This window comes from Tachysurus vachellii, chromosome 17, assembly GCF_030014155.1.
Source record: "Tachysurus vachellii isolate PV-2020 chromosome 17, HZAU_Pvac_v1, whole genome shotgun sequence".
NCBI classification, from domain to species: domain Eukaryota; kingdom Metazoa; phylum Chordata; class Actinopteri; order Siluriformes; family Bagridae; genus Tachysurus; species Tachysurus vachellii.
The window spans coordinates 15,248,908-15,268,001 of NC_083476.1; the positions used below are offsets into that span (position 1 = coordinate 15,248,908).

At 39.4% G+C, this 19,094-nt stretch overlaps 3 protein-coding genes across 4 annotated transcripts in view; 1 reads left to right on the top strand and 2 right to left on the bottom strand.

The window, feature by feature from the left end:
- Positions 1 to 1,676: 1,676 nt before the first annotated feature.
- On the bottom strand, positions 1,677 to 8,117 carry sc5d (sterol-C5-desaturase). Of its 2 annotated transcripts, none has more exons than XM_060890353.1 (5): positions 8,028 to 8,117; positions 7,422 to 7,651; positions 5,849 to 5,981; positions 3,752 to 3,852; positions 1,677 to 3,664 (listed from the first exon to the last, which is right to left on the bottom strand). In XM_060890353.1, the coding sequence occupies exons 2-5, from the start codon at positions 7,629 to 7,631 to the stop codon at positions 3,257 to 3,259; spliced, it is 852 nt and encodes a 283-aa protein (XP_060746336.1). In that variant the 5' UTR covers positions 7,632 to 7,651; positions 8,028 to 8,117; the 3' UTR covers positions 1,677 to 3,256. The 2 variants fall into 2 exon arrangements, with proteins under 2 accessions (XP_060746336.1, XP_060746337.1); XM_060890354.1 differs by having other exon boundaries at positions 7,901 to 8,035.
- Positions 8,118 to 8,494: 377 nt separating this feature from the next.
- Positions 8,495 to 10,532, top strand: anapc13 (anaphase promoting complex subunit 13). Its single transcript, XM_060890357.1, has 3 exons — positions 8,495 to 8,624; positions 8,707 to 8,813; positions 9,496 to 10,532. The coding sequence occupies exons 2-3, from the start codon at positions 8,715 to 8,717 to the stop codon at positions 9,619 to 9,621; spliced, it is 225 nt and encodes a 74-aa protein (XP_060746340.1). The 5' UTR covers positions 8,495 to 8,624; positions 8,707 to 8,714; the 3' UTR covers positions 9,622 to 10,532.
- Positions 10,533 to 10,792: 260 nt separating this feature from the next.
- Positions 10,793 to 19,094, bottom strand: part of arhgap32b (Rho GTPase activating protein 32b) — a 103,197-nt gene continuing 94,895 nt past the window's right edge. The window contains exons 16-24 of the mRNA XM_060890358.1: positions 18,758 to 18,902; positions 18,178 to 18,260; positions 17,816 to 17,923; positions 17,588 to 17,733; positions 17,290 to 17,491; positions 16,939 to 17,159; positions 16,096 to 16,845; positions 15,221 to 15,828; positions 10,793 to 15,132 (exon numbers count right to left, since the gene is read on the bottom strand). Coding sequence (XP_060746341.1) covers positions 12,940 to 15,132; positions 15,221 to 15,828; positions 16,096 to 16,845; positions 16,939 to 17,159; positions 17,290 to 17,491; positions 17,588 to 17,733; positions 17,816 to 17,923; positions 18,178 to 18,260; positions 18,758 to 18,902 — 4,456 coding nt within the window. The 3' untranslated portion in view covers positions 10,793 to 12,939. The remainder of the gene's footprint in view (positions 15,133 to 15,220; positions 15,829 to 16,095; positions 16,846 to 16,938; positions 17,160 to 17,289; positions 17,492 to 17,587; positions 17,734 to 17,815; positions 17,924 to 18,177; positions 18,261 to 18,757; positions 18,903 to 19,094) is intronic.

The following is a 19,094-nucleotide window of genomic DNA, read 5'->3' on the forward strand; positions in this document are numbered from 1 at the left end:
CCTCAAACATGGAAAATCCAAAGAAAATACAGCCAGAAATCCTACCAGGGAAAATAAGATGGTATCCTAAACCAGGAGTTCAAGCAAATAACATAGCATATCACCAGTAGTACACAAAGTAAGGCCTTTTACATTTAGATGCAATTATTTGATCTAACAAAATACAAAAATGTACTTAAAATGTTCAGGTTTCTGTCATGAGGAAGGTCTAATGCAGCATTAGTGCAGTGTATCAGTGCAAAAAAAATATATAAATAAAAAAATAAATAAATAATGTTAAGTTAAGATGAGAAGCTCTTTTGGTTTTTATGTCTGTTTATGTCTATATTGTTGAAAACAAAATCACTATTCAGCTGCAATGTAACTGCATGAGCATTAAACAATGTGATGTCAACAAAGCAGACAACCGACTAGTTCTCCTACTCATAACGAAATCACATATTACAAATGAGCTCCATCATCTATAAGCACATCACAAATATTTCAATATAAACATGATGCTTGTACTTCAGGTAGGAATGTTCCTTTGTCCAGTGAAGAGGCAGGTCTTCCGTCTTCATTTGGAGACAGCCCACAGTGACTCAGCTGTTGAGACAGACAGGGAAAGTTTTTCCAGAACAGAGAAGGACCCTTGATGCATGTTCTAATCACGTCAGCTGGCGATGTGATGTGATGAGACTGAGGACTGCTGGACAGCCTTTTCTGTCTCAGCTACAGCCAAAGTGAAACTCTCATCTAAACTGTGCACATCTGTTCATGTTCACGACTCAAACTCAGGTGTCCACGTGGCACGATGGTAAAACGTCCACGAGGTCGTTCTTGAACAAGTGATGGACTTGTGCAAATTGTATCACAAAACTCAAGTGCCTGTCAAACTGTAAATGCATCCCCCAGGAGAGTGGTGTTGATCCAGTCTGCTGTTTCTATGTAAATGTGCTCAGCCTGAGCCTTTGTGAAGTGTTCAGAGTCGAGACCTGTTGCCATAGATACAAATTAAGCGGCCTGGATGTTTTCATTTGGCTTATGGTGATTGTCGCAGCTGTTATCTTGCTGGTTTTATTCGAACAATTAAAAACACAGCTCATCTGATTATGCCTTTATTTATCTCTTAAGGCACATATGTACAATATTTAAAAATGAATGTAATTTTCGGCAAAGCTCTATAATTAACAAGGTACCCAAAAAGGCTGCTTAAATCAGAAGCAGCAGGAGGGAATAGACATGTTGAACATGTTATTTTGAGGTCGATTAACAAGAGCAAACATACACGCATTCAAAGCTGAAAGGTCTCTGTGAAAGAAAAAGATGTGGGGTTGAAAAACGTGCTGCTAGGATCAGACAGCTGGAATAAATACTTATTCCACAGCGCCCTCTACTGCTCATTTTATGGAAGAACAAACACTGCTTTAGAATGCCAGAAAATCTAGAAAATCAAGGAATAGAATTGACCATTTATTTAGTTAGTTATTTTCATTTAATTAGGAAATTTTAATTTATTTATTCATCATAAAGGTGCTGTTCGTGTTGTTTAAAGTGTTTTTAGATTTATTATAATAACAATTTCAAATAAAAAGAAATAATGAAAAATATAAAACAAGCCTCCTTTACAGGTAGTTCTGTAAAGAAATATTATAGCAATAATCTAGTAATTAGTAATGACACCAAGAGCAATAGAATCCATGAAAATAAGCTTTATATCGGAAATATAAATTTTTTTTTAAATCATACTCTCAGTCATTCACACACATTTGAACTTGATCTCTTAATCAAATGATCAGTTAATGATCAAATGATCATTCACACACATTTGAACTTGATCTCTTAATCAAATGATGAGGTTGTTCAGCTTTATGCTGCATGTTGGACAGGATAAAACACATTAATGTGGAATCCGCATGCGCAATAAAGTAAGAAATGTAGCTGAATATGTTGAAATACTCAAACATCAGAACGGTCACCTGTCAGAAAGTGATATTGAATGATACAATTCAGGCAAAAATGTCGAATTTAAACAATTCTCCTCATGTAAATGTACTTGCTCAGCCGAGGCAGTGTATAACAAAAGACTACACGTGCAATATAGTAACACGTCATATAACGGAAGAGAACATTGTTGCCCAACATCACACCCCATCATGAACAAACTCTGTGGCATTTCAGCTTTTATTCACTCATTATTCCTTAAAGAGTATTAAGTAATTTATAGTGTATAATTTAATTTAAAATTCCCTTTTCCACATTTCATTTACACTTCTCTAAAACGCAGCCTAAATTCTTCCTATTAACACACCGCTACCCAACCTTTAATAGCAAGTGAATATTAAAATTAGTGACAATTTTACTTTGCACTCAATTCTGCATAATGCACTTCCAGTTCATCCCAATCATGTTCAGTGGGGTTGTGCAGGACATTCAAGCTCTACTACACTAACCTTGGCAAACCATGTCTTCATGGCACGGTCATGCTGGAACAGTTTTGGGGAACCTGAAATGCTACAGTACACAAAGACATCTTAGCGACTGTTTGGGGAAGAAACGTGTGTGTGTGTGTGAGATGGGCAGGTGTCCACATACTTTTGGCCATATAGAGTATATACAAATGGTGTGGAGTCGATTTATTTATTTTATCTCTAGCTTGTTATGAATAATTATAAACATATCGTTTGTAAGAAATGTGTCTTAACTGTTAAGGCATCTTCATAACTTCATTGTATTTTTAGGCAGCACACAATAAATATTATTTGCATGTGAGAAGGACAACGGTAAGGAATATATTATTTGGTGATCCTTGGTGTCCTATGTTTGTCAACATTAAAAAGTAAAGATTAATGAAAGGCTGATGAAAGGCATTCAACTTTATATACTAGTGTTCAAGCTCAGGGATTTATCTGGAGCCTTGGTTCTTAAAACTGGATCCCAAAAAAGGTCTGTGAAGTAGATCTAAAACAATTGCTTTAGTTTAGCTTTCTAAAAAAATTAAAAGCATACAACTTAAATTAAACATGTTTAACTTAAATTAAACAACAAATTAAAACCCTGGGTTCCTAGAAATGTATGGTTTTATAAAGAAAAGCATCTGCAGAAACAGAAATGAAGGACTGTAATAATAAACCTAATGGCATTTCAATACAAATATGTTCTGATATTTTGAACTGATTTTTGTTTTTGCAAAATGTTTGAGAATCCCTGCTCTACAAGATTAACAGCACATTTCTTTGATGAAGAAGACATGCCTTAAACAGTAAACAGTGGTGAGTTACTCTTCTTTTCCGTTAGCATGCCCCATTAATGAACTCTTCTTGTTGCAGTCAAGCGGCCCTTTCCCCATCAGAGCTGACGGATGCTTGTACGATCCTCCGAGGCGATCCCACAGCGTGAAATACTGACCGTAGTTATAATCAAAGAACAGGTGGTGATCTGTGTGATGTGCAGCTCCGTTGATGAATTTCTCCATCACCCGAGGGACCCGGTAGTCACCATCGTGAATTGAGACGGTCCATACATTAACAAACACATAGAGGCCCAGGTAGAGTACCTTGTGCAGGGGAAAGAGGAAAGGGTAGATGTGGTAGGGCAGACCCTGAAGAAAGCCGTCCACAGGGTGGAAAGCGTGGCTGGCGAACGGAGTCGGGACTTTCCAGATGTGGTGAGGTTTATGGAAATTCTGTAACCAGTTTAGAGGAGTTGAAATTAAATTGTTAGAAATTTTGATATCTGAGTCAATTACAGAATATATACATCTGACAATTACCTTATAGATCAGTTTGTGATGCAGGAATCTGTGAATCCAGTAGATGCACATATCGGTAAAAAACAGGAAGGAGACCATGCTAAAGATCAGTCCTGACCAACCTGAGGAACAGGAAAGTGAAAATGAGCTATTGAAAAGATATTAAGGAATGAATAAATGAATAAAAATAGATTTGCTGAATGAAATTTTGTGCTGTGCTGTTACTCAATCACAGGGTGATGTGATGCGGCCCAGAGTAAGGCAGGGATTTTTACTGATTATTTTATCTTTAATTAACAGCACATCCTACAGTGTTTTTAGTCACGTTATTTAATATTCATCAAAGAACATGTCATAGGTTTTGTCCATTTATTGTGTACAATTTTTGTGAAACAAATCTACATCATTTACATTAACTTCACAGCTATTAAAAAGAAATTGGTTCTGCACCGGGGGCACGGTGGCTTAGTGGTTAGCACGTTCGCCTCACACCTCAGGGTTCGATTCCTGCCTCTACCTTGTGTGTGTGGAGTTTGCATGTTCTCCCCGTGCCTCGGGGGTTTCCTCCGGGTACTCCGGTTTCCTCCCCCGGTCCAAAGACATGCATGGTAGGTTGATTGGCATCTCTGGAAAATTGTCCCTAGTGTGTGATTGCGTGACTGAATGAGAGTGTGTGTGTGTGTGTGCCCTGCGATGGGTTGGCACTCCGTCCAGGGTGTATCCTGCCTTGATGCCCGATGACGCCTGAGATAGGAACAGGCTCCCCGTGACCCGAGGTAGTTCGGATAAGCGGTAGAAGATGAATGAATGAATGAATGAATGGTTCTGCACCAGACGTTTTATTTTTTAGGTTTATAAGGCAGATTCTTAAAAACCTGTTTACCATCCCTCTGTCCATAAAGATCCTGCTATGCCAAGAAATATAACATGTGTTGTTCTGTATGCTTTAGGGATAAAGCATAATCCAGATATACAAAGTGTTTACTGAACAATCAGAATCATCTGTAGCATGTCTGTGGTTTTAAATAACATATGGGGGTGGGGTTAAAGTTTTAAATTCATTTGTAAACCTAAAGTGTAACATTTACATTTAGCAGCAATTCATTCCAGTAATGTGTAAGAAGAAGAAGTAATATATATACAAAGAAGATATAAAAAGAAATAATGTTGCTACTGGTTACATCTCATAGTATTTGGTTTAAATGCTTAGAAAGCAAAGACACAGAGGTACTTGAGTTATCTCACACTGGCTATCGGTCTTGGCACAGAGATGATGCACAAAGTGCAAAGTCAGGGTTATATCAGTAGAAATAGAATACACACAAACCAACACACACACACATAAATGTGTTTTACTAGCCTTCTGAAGACCTTCTATCAACATCATTATTAAACTTGCATTATTAAACTTGATAAAGGAAACTTTGTCACTTAAAATGTTAGAAAATAAAAGCTGCTGTTAGGAGAGAGTGAGTGAGTGAGTGAGTGAGTGAGTGAGTGAGTGAGTGGGGGGGGGAGAAAGTGAGTGAGAAAGAGAGTGAGTGAGAGAGACAGAGAGAGAGAGAGAGAGAGAGAGAGAGAGAGAGAGAGAGAGAGAGAGAGAGAGTGTGTGAGTGAGTGAGTGAGAGTGAGAGAGTGAGAGGGGGGAGAAAGAAAGTGAGTGAGTGAGTGAGTGAGTGAGTGAGAGGGGGGAGAAAGTGAGTGAGAAAGAGAGTGAGTGAGAAAGAGAGAGAGAGAGAGAGAGAGAGAGAGAGAGAGTGTGAGTGAGTGAGTGAGAGTGAGAGAGTGAGAGGGGGGAGAAAGAGAGAGTGAGTGAGTGAGTGAGAGAGAGGGGGGAGAAAGTGAGTGAGAAAGAGAGAGAGTGAGAAAGAGAGAGAGAGTGAGTGAGTGAGAGTGAGAGAGTGAGTGAGTGAGAGGGGGGAGAGTGAGTGAGTGAGTGAGAGAGGGGGAGAAAAAGAGAGATAGTGAGTGAGTGAGAAAGAGAGAGAGAGTGAGTGAGTGAGAGTGAGAGAGTGAGTGAGTGAGAGGGGGGAGAGAGAGTGAGTGAGTGAGAGAGGGGGAGAAAAAGAGAGATAGTGAGTGAGTGAGAAAGAGAGAGAGTGAGAGAGAGAGACTTACCTAGTGGAGATTCACTAACATCGTCATAAAGCTTGCTGTAGCCTCGTACTTCAGCAAAAAACAGTGCGACTGTAGGAATGCTGATCCAAGGCAAAGATGTCATAGCATACTTTATTTCGCGTCTCACCTGGTTCTGTTGGGTACATGGAACAAAAATCAGTACCAGTTTCACTGTGTATATGGAAATAAACATAGTCACAGAGATCGGAATTTTGTGAGGTTTCACCTGACCACTTCTTAATATATATTTGGTCAGTGGCTCATCTCATTCTCAAATAAAACCCAGCAGGATCTTCGAGGAAAATTTATAATCAATCACAGTGTAAATCCTGGCTCTAAAACCCCTGACCCAACTTACTAGTCAGTGCTCTGATGGAGAGGTGCTGATATGTTAAACCTAGTCTTAGGTAACATCAGAGATTTCTCACTGTCAATATACTCAGGAACTTAAAAATCCATAAAAAATCAGCAACACATTCCTATAGGGAAGATATTGTTTATTTTTAATACTATGCAAGGTTTTGAAAAGACAGGAACTGGAGAGCAAGTCTTAGACCTACAGTATTCTATCTCTGCTGCCTGGCCTGATGACAATAGACATTATTGGTTAAAGTATTTCAGAATGAAACAGACGTGCTCAGAGATTCAGTGTTGGATATTGATTCATCTCAGGTGGGGAAATGCTTTAAGAATCAAATCAGTAGTTTAGGAAAATTGTGGCTATTGACCATTCTGCTTCAAAACAAAGCTACAGTAGAACAAAATCAGAAACATGAGCAACAAACAGAAATGAATGTGATGTAGCACCAGATCCTGACAATGTGGCTCCTCTCGCCAGAAGGACATGCCTGATTCATCCTGATTCCATCTTGACTTTTTTTTTTTTGCTGCTGTGACTAGGCCTACTTGGACACTAATATATATATTTACACATATAAATATTTACACTCCTCCAAAAACTCTATAACATGGTATATTTCACTTTGTATTTGTACCTTAGAACTTCTACAATACTCACTTACATTAACAGCATTTGGCTGATGCCTTTATGAAGAGCGACTTACATTTTAGCTCTTCTTTTTTTTTTTTTTTTTTTTTTTTTTAAACTAAGCAGTTAAAGGTCTTGATCAGGGGACCAGAGGTGCAAATTGATGGTCCTGGGATTTGAAAGTACAACCCTCCAATCAGTAGTCCAATGCTTTAACCACTAAGTTACCACTCATAAAGAACATGATGCTTGTACTAAGCATCCTGTCAACACACATAACACACACTCTGACTCATAGTAGACAATGATCTATAATCCAACAATCTGGTGTCACCCAGAAAAGGACAGGTTTCCTTCTCAGTTTCAAGGTTTCTACCCATAATGTCGTCTGCAGAAGTTTTTCCTCATCACGGTCACTATTTAGGTCCTTGCTCATTAAGGATCTAAATAAAAATCTACACCAGGATTTCTTCAATGCTCTTTTGTGACGATGTTTAGTGATCATTAATGCTAGACATCAGCTTAATAAGCTCATATGTTATTTGCACATTATGATCTAGAAATCTAAAAGAAAAATGGCGTGACCTCTAAAAACTGAGGGTGTTTCATGAAATTGTGGTCAAATATAAAGTAGTAGCTTAAAGTTCCCAGGCCAAGGTACAAAATCGCAGCGCCGAGGTTGGTGACCACCAGCAGCCCAATGATCTGTCGCAGAGGCTCATCTTCAGGCCAGGAGGTCGGGTACACATACGGAGTGAAGAAATGAGAGTCAGCCAAGTTCAGTACCAGGTCCATGTTTGATCCTGTGACATGAACTAGAGGACAAAAGAACTTTGTAAGAAGAAAACATTTATGATGTAGTACAGCCTGAAATAAAGCACAGTTACTGTTATCACCCTGAAGTTCATTATTCTCCTGTAACAGCACAACCAGATGTCTTTTATTCATCTTATACCACAAGAAACCTTCTTAGAGAATGTTAAATATATAACTTTACAATATCAACAAATGACATACATAAGTCTCTGTGAGTTAGTTGTTATTATAGAAAAGATAACACATACCTGATATATACCTGGACTTTGCCTTGCAGAAAATTATATATATATATCTACATTTATACCAAAATCATATTAATATAAAAATCTGAGTGTAATGAACTAAGCAGAGCAGTAATCAGTGCTGTCCTACCTGTTCAGATCAGATCAGAGATCAGTCACTGATGGTCTCTGTACACAGGTCTGATTCGCTACAGCACACAGAGGCAGCCAATAGCGCTGCACTTCCGCATGATCTAATCACCTTTCTTAGATTTGATTGGCCAAAGACGCGATCTGCTCATGGGGTCACGGATCTTAGGAACCATTTAAAGAAACATTGTCATGGAATTCTGAAAACTAGCCTTGATCCAAGCATTTATTTAGCATAATATGCCCTGTAACAACAACAACGATAATAATAATAATAATAATAATAATAAATGAGGATAATAATAATAATGAAGTCAACGTTCACTGGAAAATAAAGGGACAAGAGGCGGAAAAACGTCATAAAAAAGCGACTTGATAAGCTGTAACTATGTTTACCCCTCTGTAAAATACAAACCCCACCTCTCTGTGCTGTGATTGGCCAATAAATTCACATTTCCTACAGGTCTGAACTTGAGTAGCCAATCCTAGCGCAGGATTCCGGAATACGGGTGGGCAAATAACGCTTGCTAGGTGGATTTTGCTTTGGCGAGACGAGACGGAGTATTTTTGCGTGATTATTTTTGTTTAGGTTTAAAAGGTGATGGATGTTTATAGTGAAACGTGTACAATAATGTTGATGGTGTTATTTAAAGCGTTTTTCTGTGGCGGTTTTCTCACAGCTTGGCCGATGGACAGTGAGGTTCAGAGGGACGGGAGAGTGTTGGATCTGACCGATGATGCCTGGAGGGAAGACCGGCTGCCTTATGAAGATGTAACGATTCCTCTGGTAAACTTCACAACACTCATGATCAGTTTCAGGATGATGTCTTTTTGAACGTTAAAGCAGTCAAATACATTTCTCTGACCCCACTTCACAGAGTCCACCTCATAATCCACATCATAATCCAGCTCTTAATCCACATCATTATTAACTATGAAAAGTTCTATTGAAGTTCTACAACTTTTTATATCTCATTTTTTACAACAGAATACATTAGACCTTTAAAATCTACTCTATGGCTAAATGTTTATAGACAATTACACTCATGTCAGCCTCCATAAAGTTGGCTTTAATTCCCTTCACTGCAAGTTCATTCATTCACTCACTCATTTTCTACCGCTTATCCGAACTACCTCGGGTCACAGGGAGCCTGTGCCTATCTCAGGCGTCATCGGGCATCAAGGCAGGATACACCCTGGACGGAGTGCCAACCCATCACAGGGCACACACACACTCTCATTCATTCACTGCAAGTTAAGAAGCCCAAACATGGTTCATCATGACAATGCTCCTGCTTAATGCATGAAGGAGCACAAATCTTTTAGTCACACTATTCAGAAAGAACATTTCTGGTTGTTATGATCAGGTATGTACAAACCTTTGGCCATATACGGTGTAAGAGATGAGTGATAAATGTAAGAACTATGATAATAGTGACTTTTGAGTTTCTGTTTTCATTATTCCTTAGAGTGAACTTCCAGAAGCAGAACAGGATAATGGAGGATCCACGGAGTCCATCAAAGAGCAAGAAATGAAGTGGTCTGACTTGGCGTTGCAAAGTTTGCATGAAAATACTCCAAGTACTGGGACATAACTGGTTCGATGTAATTTTATTTGATCAGGTTGAATGCAAGTTTTTGAGTTGTATTGTGTGTCTGGCTGTTTGTTCATTTGCTGTTCTTCAAATAAAACTTAGATATGTAAATGCAAACATATCTATGGCTAAGAAATGTTTTTACATAAATTCTGAAATGAAAAGGTCTTGCGTTTCCTTAAATTACAGTATTATCTCTAACGGTATCAACGTGGAAATATTCCTAAAATCAACTGTTTGGAAGATTACAGTTATTCCCTTAAACAAAATAACTATTCATTCAAACTGCTAAACGTTACACCTCAACTTTATATCAGAATGCAGCCCCAGTGTTCTGAGCTCCAGCTGTAAAATGAATTCACTTAAGGTATTAATGATTTTGCAGGCTTTGGCCAGCCTGTGCACATCTGTTTATGAATGCTATAATCATAAGCAACACTAAGAATTAACTGTTGTTGTTTATGGGTGCTCCACACCATTAAATGTTAGAATAAAGAAATTAAAAATAATTAAACAAATTACTGGGTATATGAGGAATACAACTCTCACGGATGTGGTGTTATAGGAAAATAATCAACTTTCCACAATTATTTTTCTTTAAATGGTGAGACATAGAGAGCAGCACCTCACTATTTTAAGATATTGTGTAAAATAAAATAAAAATATTTAAGTTATACCTTATTTAATCTGGTCTGCTAACTTTGTCCATTTGAATTGTTCAGAGCTCACAACTTTCTTCTTTCCTGTGGATGATTTAATGTTTCAAACATTTGTTGGACAGTTAAACTCAATAAAAGCTTGTGTAAAATCAGATTGTTAAATGTGCTGGTAAACCTACCGCTGCTGTGTAAATGTGATTAAAAAAATAAATAAATAAAAATGGGATTAAAATCCCTGTACTGTGTAAAATATTGGGGGCCATATGATTTATTTGTGATTGCAAAGATGGCACAATGCTGTTCAAATCAAGGATATGGAGAATTCTAACTTTTTCCAACATAATGTTCTACAGAAATGACTAATTTGAGCTGTACAGTGTCACAATATCACTTACCTGCCAACATCTACATGACATATCATGCTGAATGAGGCTCTGACATTTTAGCTCAAGGTTAAGGCTCTCATTATTGCAGCAAACTAAACATAAATGTCAAATTAGTCTCATAAAGAATGCTATACATATGTTTTTATTTCGCATTTTTCTAGTCACCCAATCATCATTTTCACAGTCTAAAAAAAAAAAAAACAAGAAAAAACAAGGCAGTTTAAATTCAATCATACAAGTGGACCATAATGATTAAAAAAAAAAAAAAAAAAAAAAAAAAAAAAAAAATTTAATAAGACTATTGGTGAGACCTGACGAAAGTGTGACACAAGAGGCAGGGCAATACCACTTATAATCAAACCCGTCGTGTAAAAGGTCGCTTGTAGTGTTCATCCCAACCCCATTAAAGTGAACTAAAGATTAAAACACAACGTTATGCAAAAATGAATTTGTACCTTTACAACATTTAAACAAAATAGAAACATGCATCTGGTGTGTCCAACACAACCCCATTTTCTATTTTCTTTATGTGTATAAGATTTATATTTACCTTTGAGAAATGAGAAATTTCTTATCTCACACAGAACATGTGCTATGAAATACATGTAAAGCACAATTGATACAAGTAAAATAAATGAGCAGCCCATTTTAGCAAAGGGTCCCAATGGAAAATTTTGCCTTAAAAGATGAAATGCAATTTGAGAAAATATTTTATCAAGGTGCTGGTCTGAAAATGTGTCTAACTAACTTACATTTCAACTGCTAGCCTCTGTAACTATAAGCCTATATCTAAGTTAAGAAATGCAACTAAGCTTGTAGTATGATTTTGAAGACATTCCTCTTACAAAGGCATCAACACTGCTAGCAAAAAAATGTGGAGAACACTTAATTTTCCCCAATATGTGCAGCAAAGAAGCTCCAGACTGACCTCTAATTAATAATAAGCAGCTTCCCTATTTTTTCCTCCAGTCACACCCACTTGGTGTCTTTGGGCTCAAGAGACTGATTTACTCTTTCACGTCTTGTATTCTTCCTCTGTTTATGAACTGTTCTTCTTTTATTTGCATTTGGAGTGACTGCTCCTTTATCTTATATTCCAAATATGTCTCCTGTACTGCTGTACCAATGGGTCAAAAATAAATTCTATGGCAAAACTGTAAATGTTGGCACCTTTGCACTCATCATCCGAGACTTGTGATCAACTGCTGGCTCACACCAATTTACACCTCTAGACCTGCCAATGTTGTGTGATCATCAGAGGTTTAAAAACTGGGGAATTTTTAGTTGCTCAGCAGATGAAGCGCTGAAGATCAGTGATGAAATGTCTACAAGATCATACTAGCTCTTCCTCAATGTCTTTACCAGTACACATTCATTAACCTGGATGACTGAAACCCTTCATAGACATACAGTACAGTCAGGAACGCGTTTTTGCTTGCCTTTTGTTTCTGAAGGGGGGAATAAGACAAGGCTCACCGGTCGACCTACTGGCTCTCTTAACCTATTCTTTAATCAGGCAACTGCAGGAATGCATCCTCAACTACCTCAAAAACCTCATTCATCATTTGGTCCTTCACACAGTATCCTTACCATTAAAATCTAGTCTGTTTAATTGAATTTATAGCAAAAATACTTATATAGTATAACAGTAATATTATATGGCACAGTTGGAGAACAAATGATGAGATTGCACATTTTCGGTCTCCAAAACCAAAGGCAGAGAAGTACGAGAAGTTACATAACATAGCCTAGTTGTGTACACAGAGCAGTGGGAGATTATGATGTTAACACAGATGTTCTCCTCCACCATTACTGTAACATTTAAAGTACACAAGAAATATCAAGGTACACAGAACTGTTCTGTAAGAGATAGACTACATGCATTTCTAAAATGCAAACCTTTATCCCAAAATCAGACCCAAGCCCAGAATAATAACAAAACAGAACATAAAAAATTCCCTTATAACCAGTAGTATTTTTTCCAATATACATTACTTTTCTGGTTCAGGTAATTGTACCATTTGTCAATCACATACAGTATCTACAGTATGACCTCCACGTTTCTTATGTCTCAATGTGGCTTTTTACTTTACTGAAGAAATCGTGGTACATTCAGTTCCTTTATAAAAAGTCATTTTACACATTACAAAATGTGAAGAAATTAAATGGATACAGTCATAACAGTCCACTGTCCTGCAGAGGCTGCTGAACCTTTTAAAACTGTTGTCAATATTTTAAATCCCAACATATTAGTCTGTTTTTACACATCCTTTTTACTCTGCATTAATCTCTGCTTCAGGCCTCTGCATGGCAAGCTCAGCACGGATAAAAGCACCCTGTCCCAAGGCAGTGGAGTATGCGCGATTATTGTGTGAAGCTGTGAACCCAGGGGTATTGTACAAGCTCAAACCACTGCGGTTTGGCAATGGGGTTTGTGAATGAGGTACCGGATGATAATCGTCCAGATTATCATACTGAGATTGTTGAGTAACAGTACTTTGTCTCTGCCCATGCGACTGGTGAGAAAAGGATTCCTGGGTATGAGAAGGATTAGGTTGGTTGTAGTGATGCCGTTCTCTAACACTATGAGATCTCTCTGGTTTGGGAGGGGGAACAGGCTTTATAGGGGCTGGCTTCTGGTCATTTTCACTGTTGCTGGTGCTTTTGACCCTTCCTACGTGTCTCTCGGGATCTGTTCGCTCATAGCGAGCATGATAGCTTTTGCTGTCTGGGTGCTCTTGCCAGGGTTTACTCATCTGATTGTCTCCTGGTTCACACTTGGACTCAACATGGCTACCTTCTGATAGATGTGGCAAGCTCCGTGGGGGAAGTTGTGACAGATGTGGATGGGTGGATTGATAGGTCCTGGAGCTACTTTGTTTGGGTGCAGCAACTCTATCTCCCATTCCATTTCCCTGGCAGTGTTTCTCGGTTTCCATATACATGAGGACGTCTGGGTCCGAAATCAGGTGTCTGGAGACGTGCTGAGGTCCAGGTGTTACACTGCATCTCCCATCTTTTCCTTCAGCAGTGACCAACACAGCTTTACCAGGGTCTGACTTACTGCGCAGATGTAGCACTTCTAATCCCCCAATATCACCTGGCATATAGGGCCCAACATTGTCATACTGCGACATTATGGGAACTTTCACCTTTTGCCTGGTCCGACTTTCTCTGCGTATAGAATGCATCCGTAGCCTTTCTGCTTCCTCTGGATCCCATGCATAGTAAACAGCTCCTTTTGAGCCATGGTAGGGGGGCAGGTCCCTACTTACAAATGTATGCTCTTTCACAGGAATGGCATGTCGTGACATGTAGTGACAGCCACCTGATTTGGCCCCTGACCTGCTGAGGTGTGGACCAGCGTCACGAGTACTGAATGAGTGAAAATGTCGTAGACGAACAGTGCCGTAAGGATCCACATCATAGTAGGGAACATCAAGAGGGTGAGTCCCAGAGTAAGGGCTGTAGCGGTACTGGACTCTTCCATTCTCAAAATAAGGTTGCAGTTGTGTCACATGATATTCCGCTTGTGATGGCTGTTGGTAAGACTTGCAGTGGTAGACTGGGCGCTGATAGTAATAGAGATCGTCATCTGGAGGAACCTCTGTTCTAGTTACTGGTGCTGACCGAATGGAGGTGGGCGGAACATGTAGAGAGTGAACCCTGCGGATTGTTGGATATGCAGCATGTCCATCCACTGAGCTGTAACCATGGCTGCGGTGAAGTGATCCTGGGGAAATATATTCACTCCTCATTGCTTCACGAGATTTCATTGACTGGTGTAAGGACCTTGGACCAATTGTATTGTAGCGACCATCACCATGGGCTCTGTAAGGAATCTGGGGTTCTGACTTTGATACATATGATAGATGAGGGGGCACGCTGTCAGGCCGGTGACGACAACCCATGGACGATGGCCCAGCAGGGGTTGGTCTTTGATGGTAATAGGTCTCTCCAGTTGGCTCTATTAGGCCCGTCTCTCCTTTAGCGTGATAAACATAAGATGACAGATGAACGGAAGACTTGCGTTGTAATGTTTGAGGCTGAGGGAGTGTGTCGTCTAATGATGTCGGCATAGATCCCTCTCCTACCACAGAATGATAGGGGGCTGCACTGGCAGCTTCAGTTTTACACAGAGCGGCTGCTGCTAGTTTACTTTCAATTGAACGAACAGGCGGCGGCGGTGGTGTGGTCCCATGAATTTGATGATGGCTAATATTTTCCATTCGAGAATTTACAGGCTTCATAGATTCCCAAGGCCTCTCTCCAGACTGCTCTGGAGATGTTGCTGTTGTAGGAGCAACTCTATTATTAGGCTGATTTTTGGACTGTGTTTGAGGCTGACACTGAGAGTGAAGCTGTTGAGGTTGCGACTGAGCCTGAATCTGACGCTGAGGCTGAAGAACAGCTACTGGCTGTTCCTGGGATTTTGTGGTTGGTGCTGGCAAAACACTTTCAGGACTCTGAACATAAAAAAATGCACAGTACATTATTAATAAACTGTATGTTTCCTTATACTAATTATTTAATGATAAGCATCTCAAAACTCACCTTAGAACTTGTTTGTGGTGTGACTACAAGTTCCTTTCTTCTATCAGTGGATGTGATGGTTGCTAAGGTGATGCTGCATGTTTCATTGCTGGATGGTGTCTGGCCAACAGAAGGCTGCTGCCTTTCTGGACTATTAGGTGTGGGGGGAAGTTGAACAGGTTGGCTAGGAGAAGCACCTTTGCTGGGAGCCACCGAAGTTGAGGACACCAAAATGTCCTCTCTATTGCCAGCCATAGTCTTTTCACTTTCATCTATTATAAGATGCATGCTGGTAGACTGGGTTAGTGTTTCAGCTGGAGTGCAGGGAGCAGATGAAGAGGAAGTAGCAGGAAATAGTGGCACATCTGACGTTTCTTCTTGGGAAGTCTGCAGTTTATAGGTGGGAGGGGGTAGCCAGTCATGGGCTTCCAGAAACTCCTGTGACCTGATGGGTGAAACAGGTGTGGGGGGTTCAGAGGATTCCCTCTGGGATAGAATGGTAGCCTGAGCAGATTCAGCTAATGCTAAAGCCAGCATGCGTGCAGTGTTCTTTGGTTGGGGAGGAGGAGGAAGTAGAGACACAGAGATGACTGGAGCAGTGCTGTTTAGTGAGTCCAGAAATACAGCTCCTAGGGAACAAAACAAAGGGTTGAAGAGAGATAAGCTAATCAAGAATAGGAAAAAGGGGGAAACATTAAGTGAGCACTATCAACTAAAATTTAATTACTTCTAGGGCGGTCATGCACAGTGTTAAGGGCAAAACCTGCCAAACTACCTCTGAAAACAAAGCAGTTACTATATCAAATAATCAAAAAATCCCAATGAATCATAAATTAACAATATAAAGACTGTGTAACAAGAAAATTAAAACAAGTGTTATGATTGACCATTCTTACCTGGTTGTTCCTGAGCATTGATTTGTTGTGATGCATCTATCCCTAAAGCCTCTTTATTCTCACATGAAGCAGATTTAGATAGAAGCTCTAGATGAATAGCTTTGCTAAGAGGCAAATCAGTGGATTTAAAAGACAATATGCTAACTTTGGCTGGAGAATCCTGGTGAGGTGTCAGAGAAGTTGTAGATGGCTGGTGCTCAGGGCTCTCTGATCCTTTACTAACTATGGAAGTATCAGTTGTTTGAGATATATGTAAGGGTGGCAACTCTGCAAACCTTTCACTGCTGTCAGAAGACTGGTACATAATTTTTTCAGAAGAGTTAGAAACACTTCTAAAAGCTGGACTGAGATCAGGAGACTGCTGAAGACTAGTAATCTTCGGCCTGACAGGCGAGACAGGCTCTGAGTCACTGGCACTGCCAGGACTCCTCTTGAGACTTACAGTTTCAGTGTCATGGGAAATGGCAGAGCTTTCTGCCAAAGGCAAACTGCATTGGAAGGACATAGGGTCAAAGTCCAAAGTGGCCATGCCAATGTCAGGGGGGCTCAAATCCACGTCATCAGTAGAGCGTGGCGGGGAAATAAGAGCTGGCACACAAATTGGCCCATCATCCCCCTCACTATCTCCATGGTCTATATTATCATAAGAATTGCAGTGCTGTCGGCTGTCCATTAGGTCACCGTTAAAGGATGTGGAGAGGGCATCACTACTGGAGCGTGGCCTGCGGGGCCGGTAGACTTTAGACTCTCCTAGAATTAAACAATAGACATAACTTAAGACTCTCCAAGGTTTATAACAGACAAAAAAAAACAAAAAACACTTTAACTGCATTATTGAAATACCTTCAACATTATGCAATGAAGTGAGGGATTCCTCACTCTTTGCAGATCGAAGAGTGCCAGTGTCTCCTCTGCTTCCCCCTAATGCCATGGCTTTCAGTTCATTAGGTTCACTTGGGTTCCGGTGCAATTTGCGCTTAGACGTAGAGGAAGACTTGCCAAGGTTAAAAAATGACCGCCAACTACCAACAGGTGACTTCTTTGATTTTATAGGCTGTCTTTTTCTATAAAAAACGGAATAACCTTTAGATTAACATTTACAACAAACTTACATTACACATGATCAGACTAAAGCAACACCTTACAGGAGAAAGTTTTTTTGAAGATATTTATTTTAACAGTAATTCAGCAAACCTTTCTGTGGGGAATTCAATGACTGTGTGGAATTTGCCCTGTAAGGCAGCAGGACCTTCTCCTACTTCAATATACTTGCTATCTGCAGTCACAGGAGAGTTGATTTGGGCTTGTGTGCGTGCCTGAGCTTCCTCTAATGTAAGTAGTTTGGTGGAAGGTGAAGGTACTAGTAGTGATTTAGGACGAGACAAAGAGTTGTGACCTGCCGAGACAGAGACAAAGAACAGAACACATCATTTGGAATTTCATCAATTCAGTATCCAAATATCTCAAAAGAAACATCTTTGTTTATACATACCAGCTCCTTCTCTGATCAGTGAACTTAGCTTTTGGCTGAAGAGAACATCTACATGGTTCAGGATGAACTCAACCACAACTGACTGTATTCGTACTTCCATGAAGGCAGCTGTTCCACTAAAGCATGCAGACTCAATCTGCTTAGACCTGATTACAAAAGAATTAGCATTTTAATAATAAAAAACATACAGTGGATATAAACTCTACAAAGATTTAAAATAAAGCTTACCTCAGTAGGTTGGGGGCCCAAACAATGGCCAAATTCTTACTATGCATGTTGGTCACATAGCTAAATGCTGCTAGTCGTGACAAATGCCTCATTAGAAACTCCAGGGTCCTAAAAACAGTTTCATTACAATTAAGTCATCATTTAAACAAATCAACCTATACTACATAAACCTGATATTCTTCTATTTTAAGAAATCAAATGTATGTACTATTTGTACATTTTAAACCAAACACAACTCTGCAGATAGTCTTCTCCAATGTCTATACTGTAATCATTAAAAAATATTATTAATTCTAAATTTCAGTAGATGAAACAAAAGTGTGAGCACAGCCTGCAGAGGGCACTGTACCCATTCTTCAGACCTGTAATGCGGAGGAGGCAGCTGCTGGATTACATCATGTATTTTGATTAGCCTCTCCTCATCTGTAGCTGCTGAAACAGCCTCCTAAACAAGGAGACAAAATTAAGGTGAGACAAATTAATGCCACTATTGTCCAGTGATGTTTATATTAGAATCATCACCCTGTTTCACCCACTTTAGTCATGGGCAGCCAACATTATGTGCAATTTTCACATTGCTCTGCTGGGCCAAGTGTACAATGCAAAAGCCTCAACCCCACCTTTAATGGTCACCTATGTGTGATTGCTGTCATAGTAACAGCAGAAACCTTTGTGTTTGAATTACCCCTGCCTTTTTATTTTCAGAATGCTTTGTTTCTACAGATGTAAATGTTCCTGTAACTATCTACACATGCCCTGTCTATAAAAATATAAAAGCCCAACATTTTGCATATGTAGATCAGTGACACAAGCATTAATACCATGACCATTCCTTTTTGTTTAATGGACATACTCTCTACCCACACTCACCATTAAATTGCATTCATGTGTGTAAGTGTGAGCTGTTACCATCATGGCTGTCTCCACTAAGGACGTGCTTACCGAGAATTTCTCATAAAGTTGGTAGGTGAGCAGTGGGTTGGGAAGCTCTCGGAAATAGAGCTTGCACAGTGAGCCCACACAGTGGATATCCTGGATGTAAACATCTTTGGTTAGATCTGGAATCTGCTCGGAATCAAATTCATGCCTAATGGGGAGAGAAAAGCACATTACACCTTAATTTATGAAGGTTTATATATATATACATACACACACACACACACACACACACACACACACACACACACACACACACACATATACATATATACATATATACATATATATATATACACACACATATATATATATATATATATATATATATATATATATACAC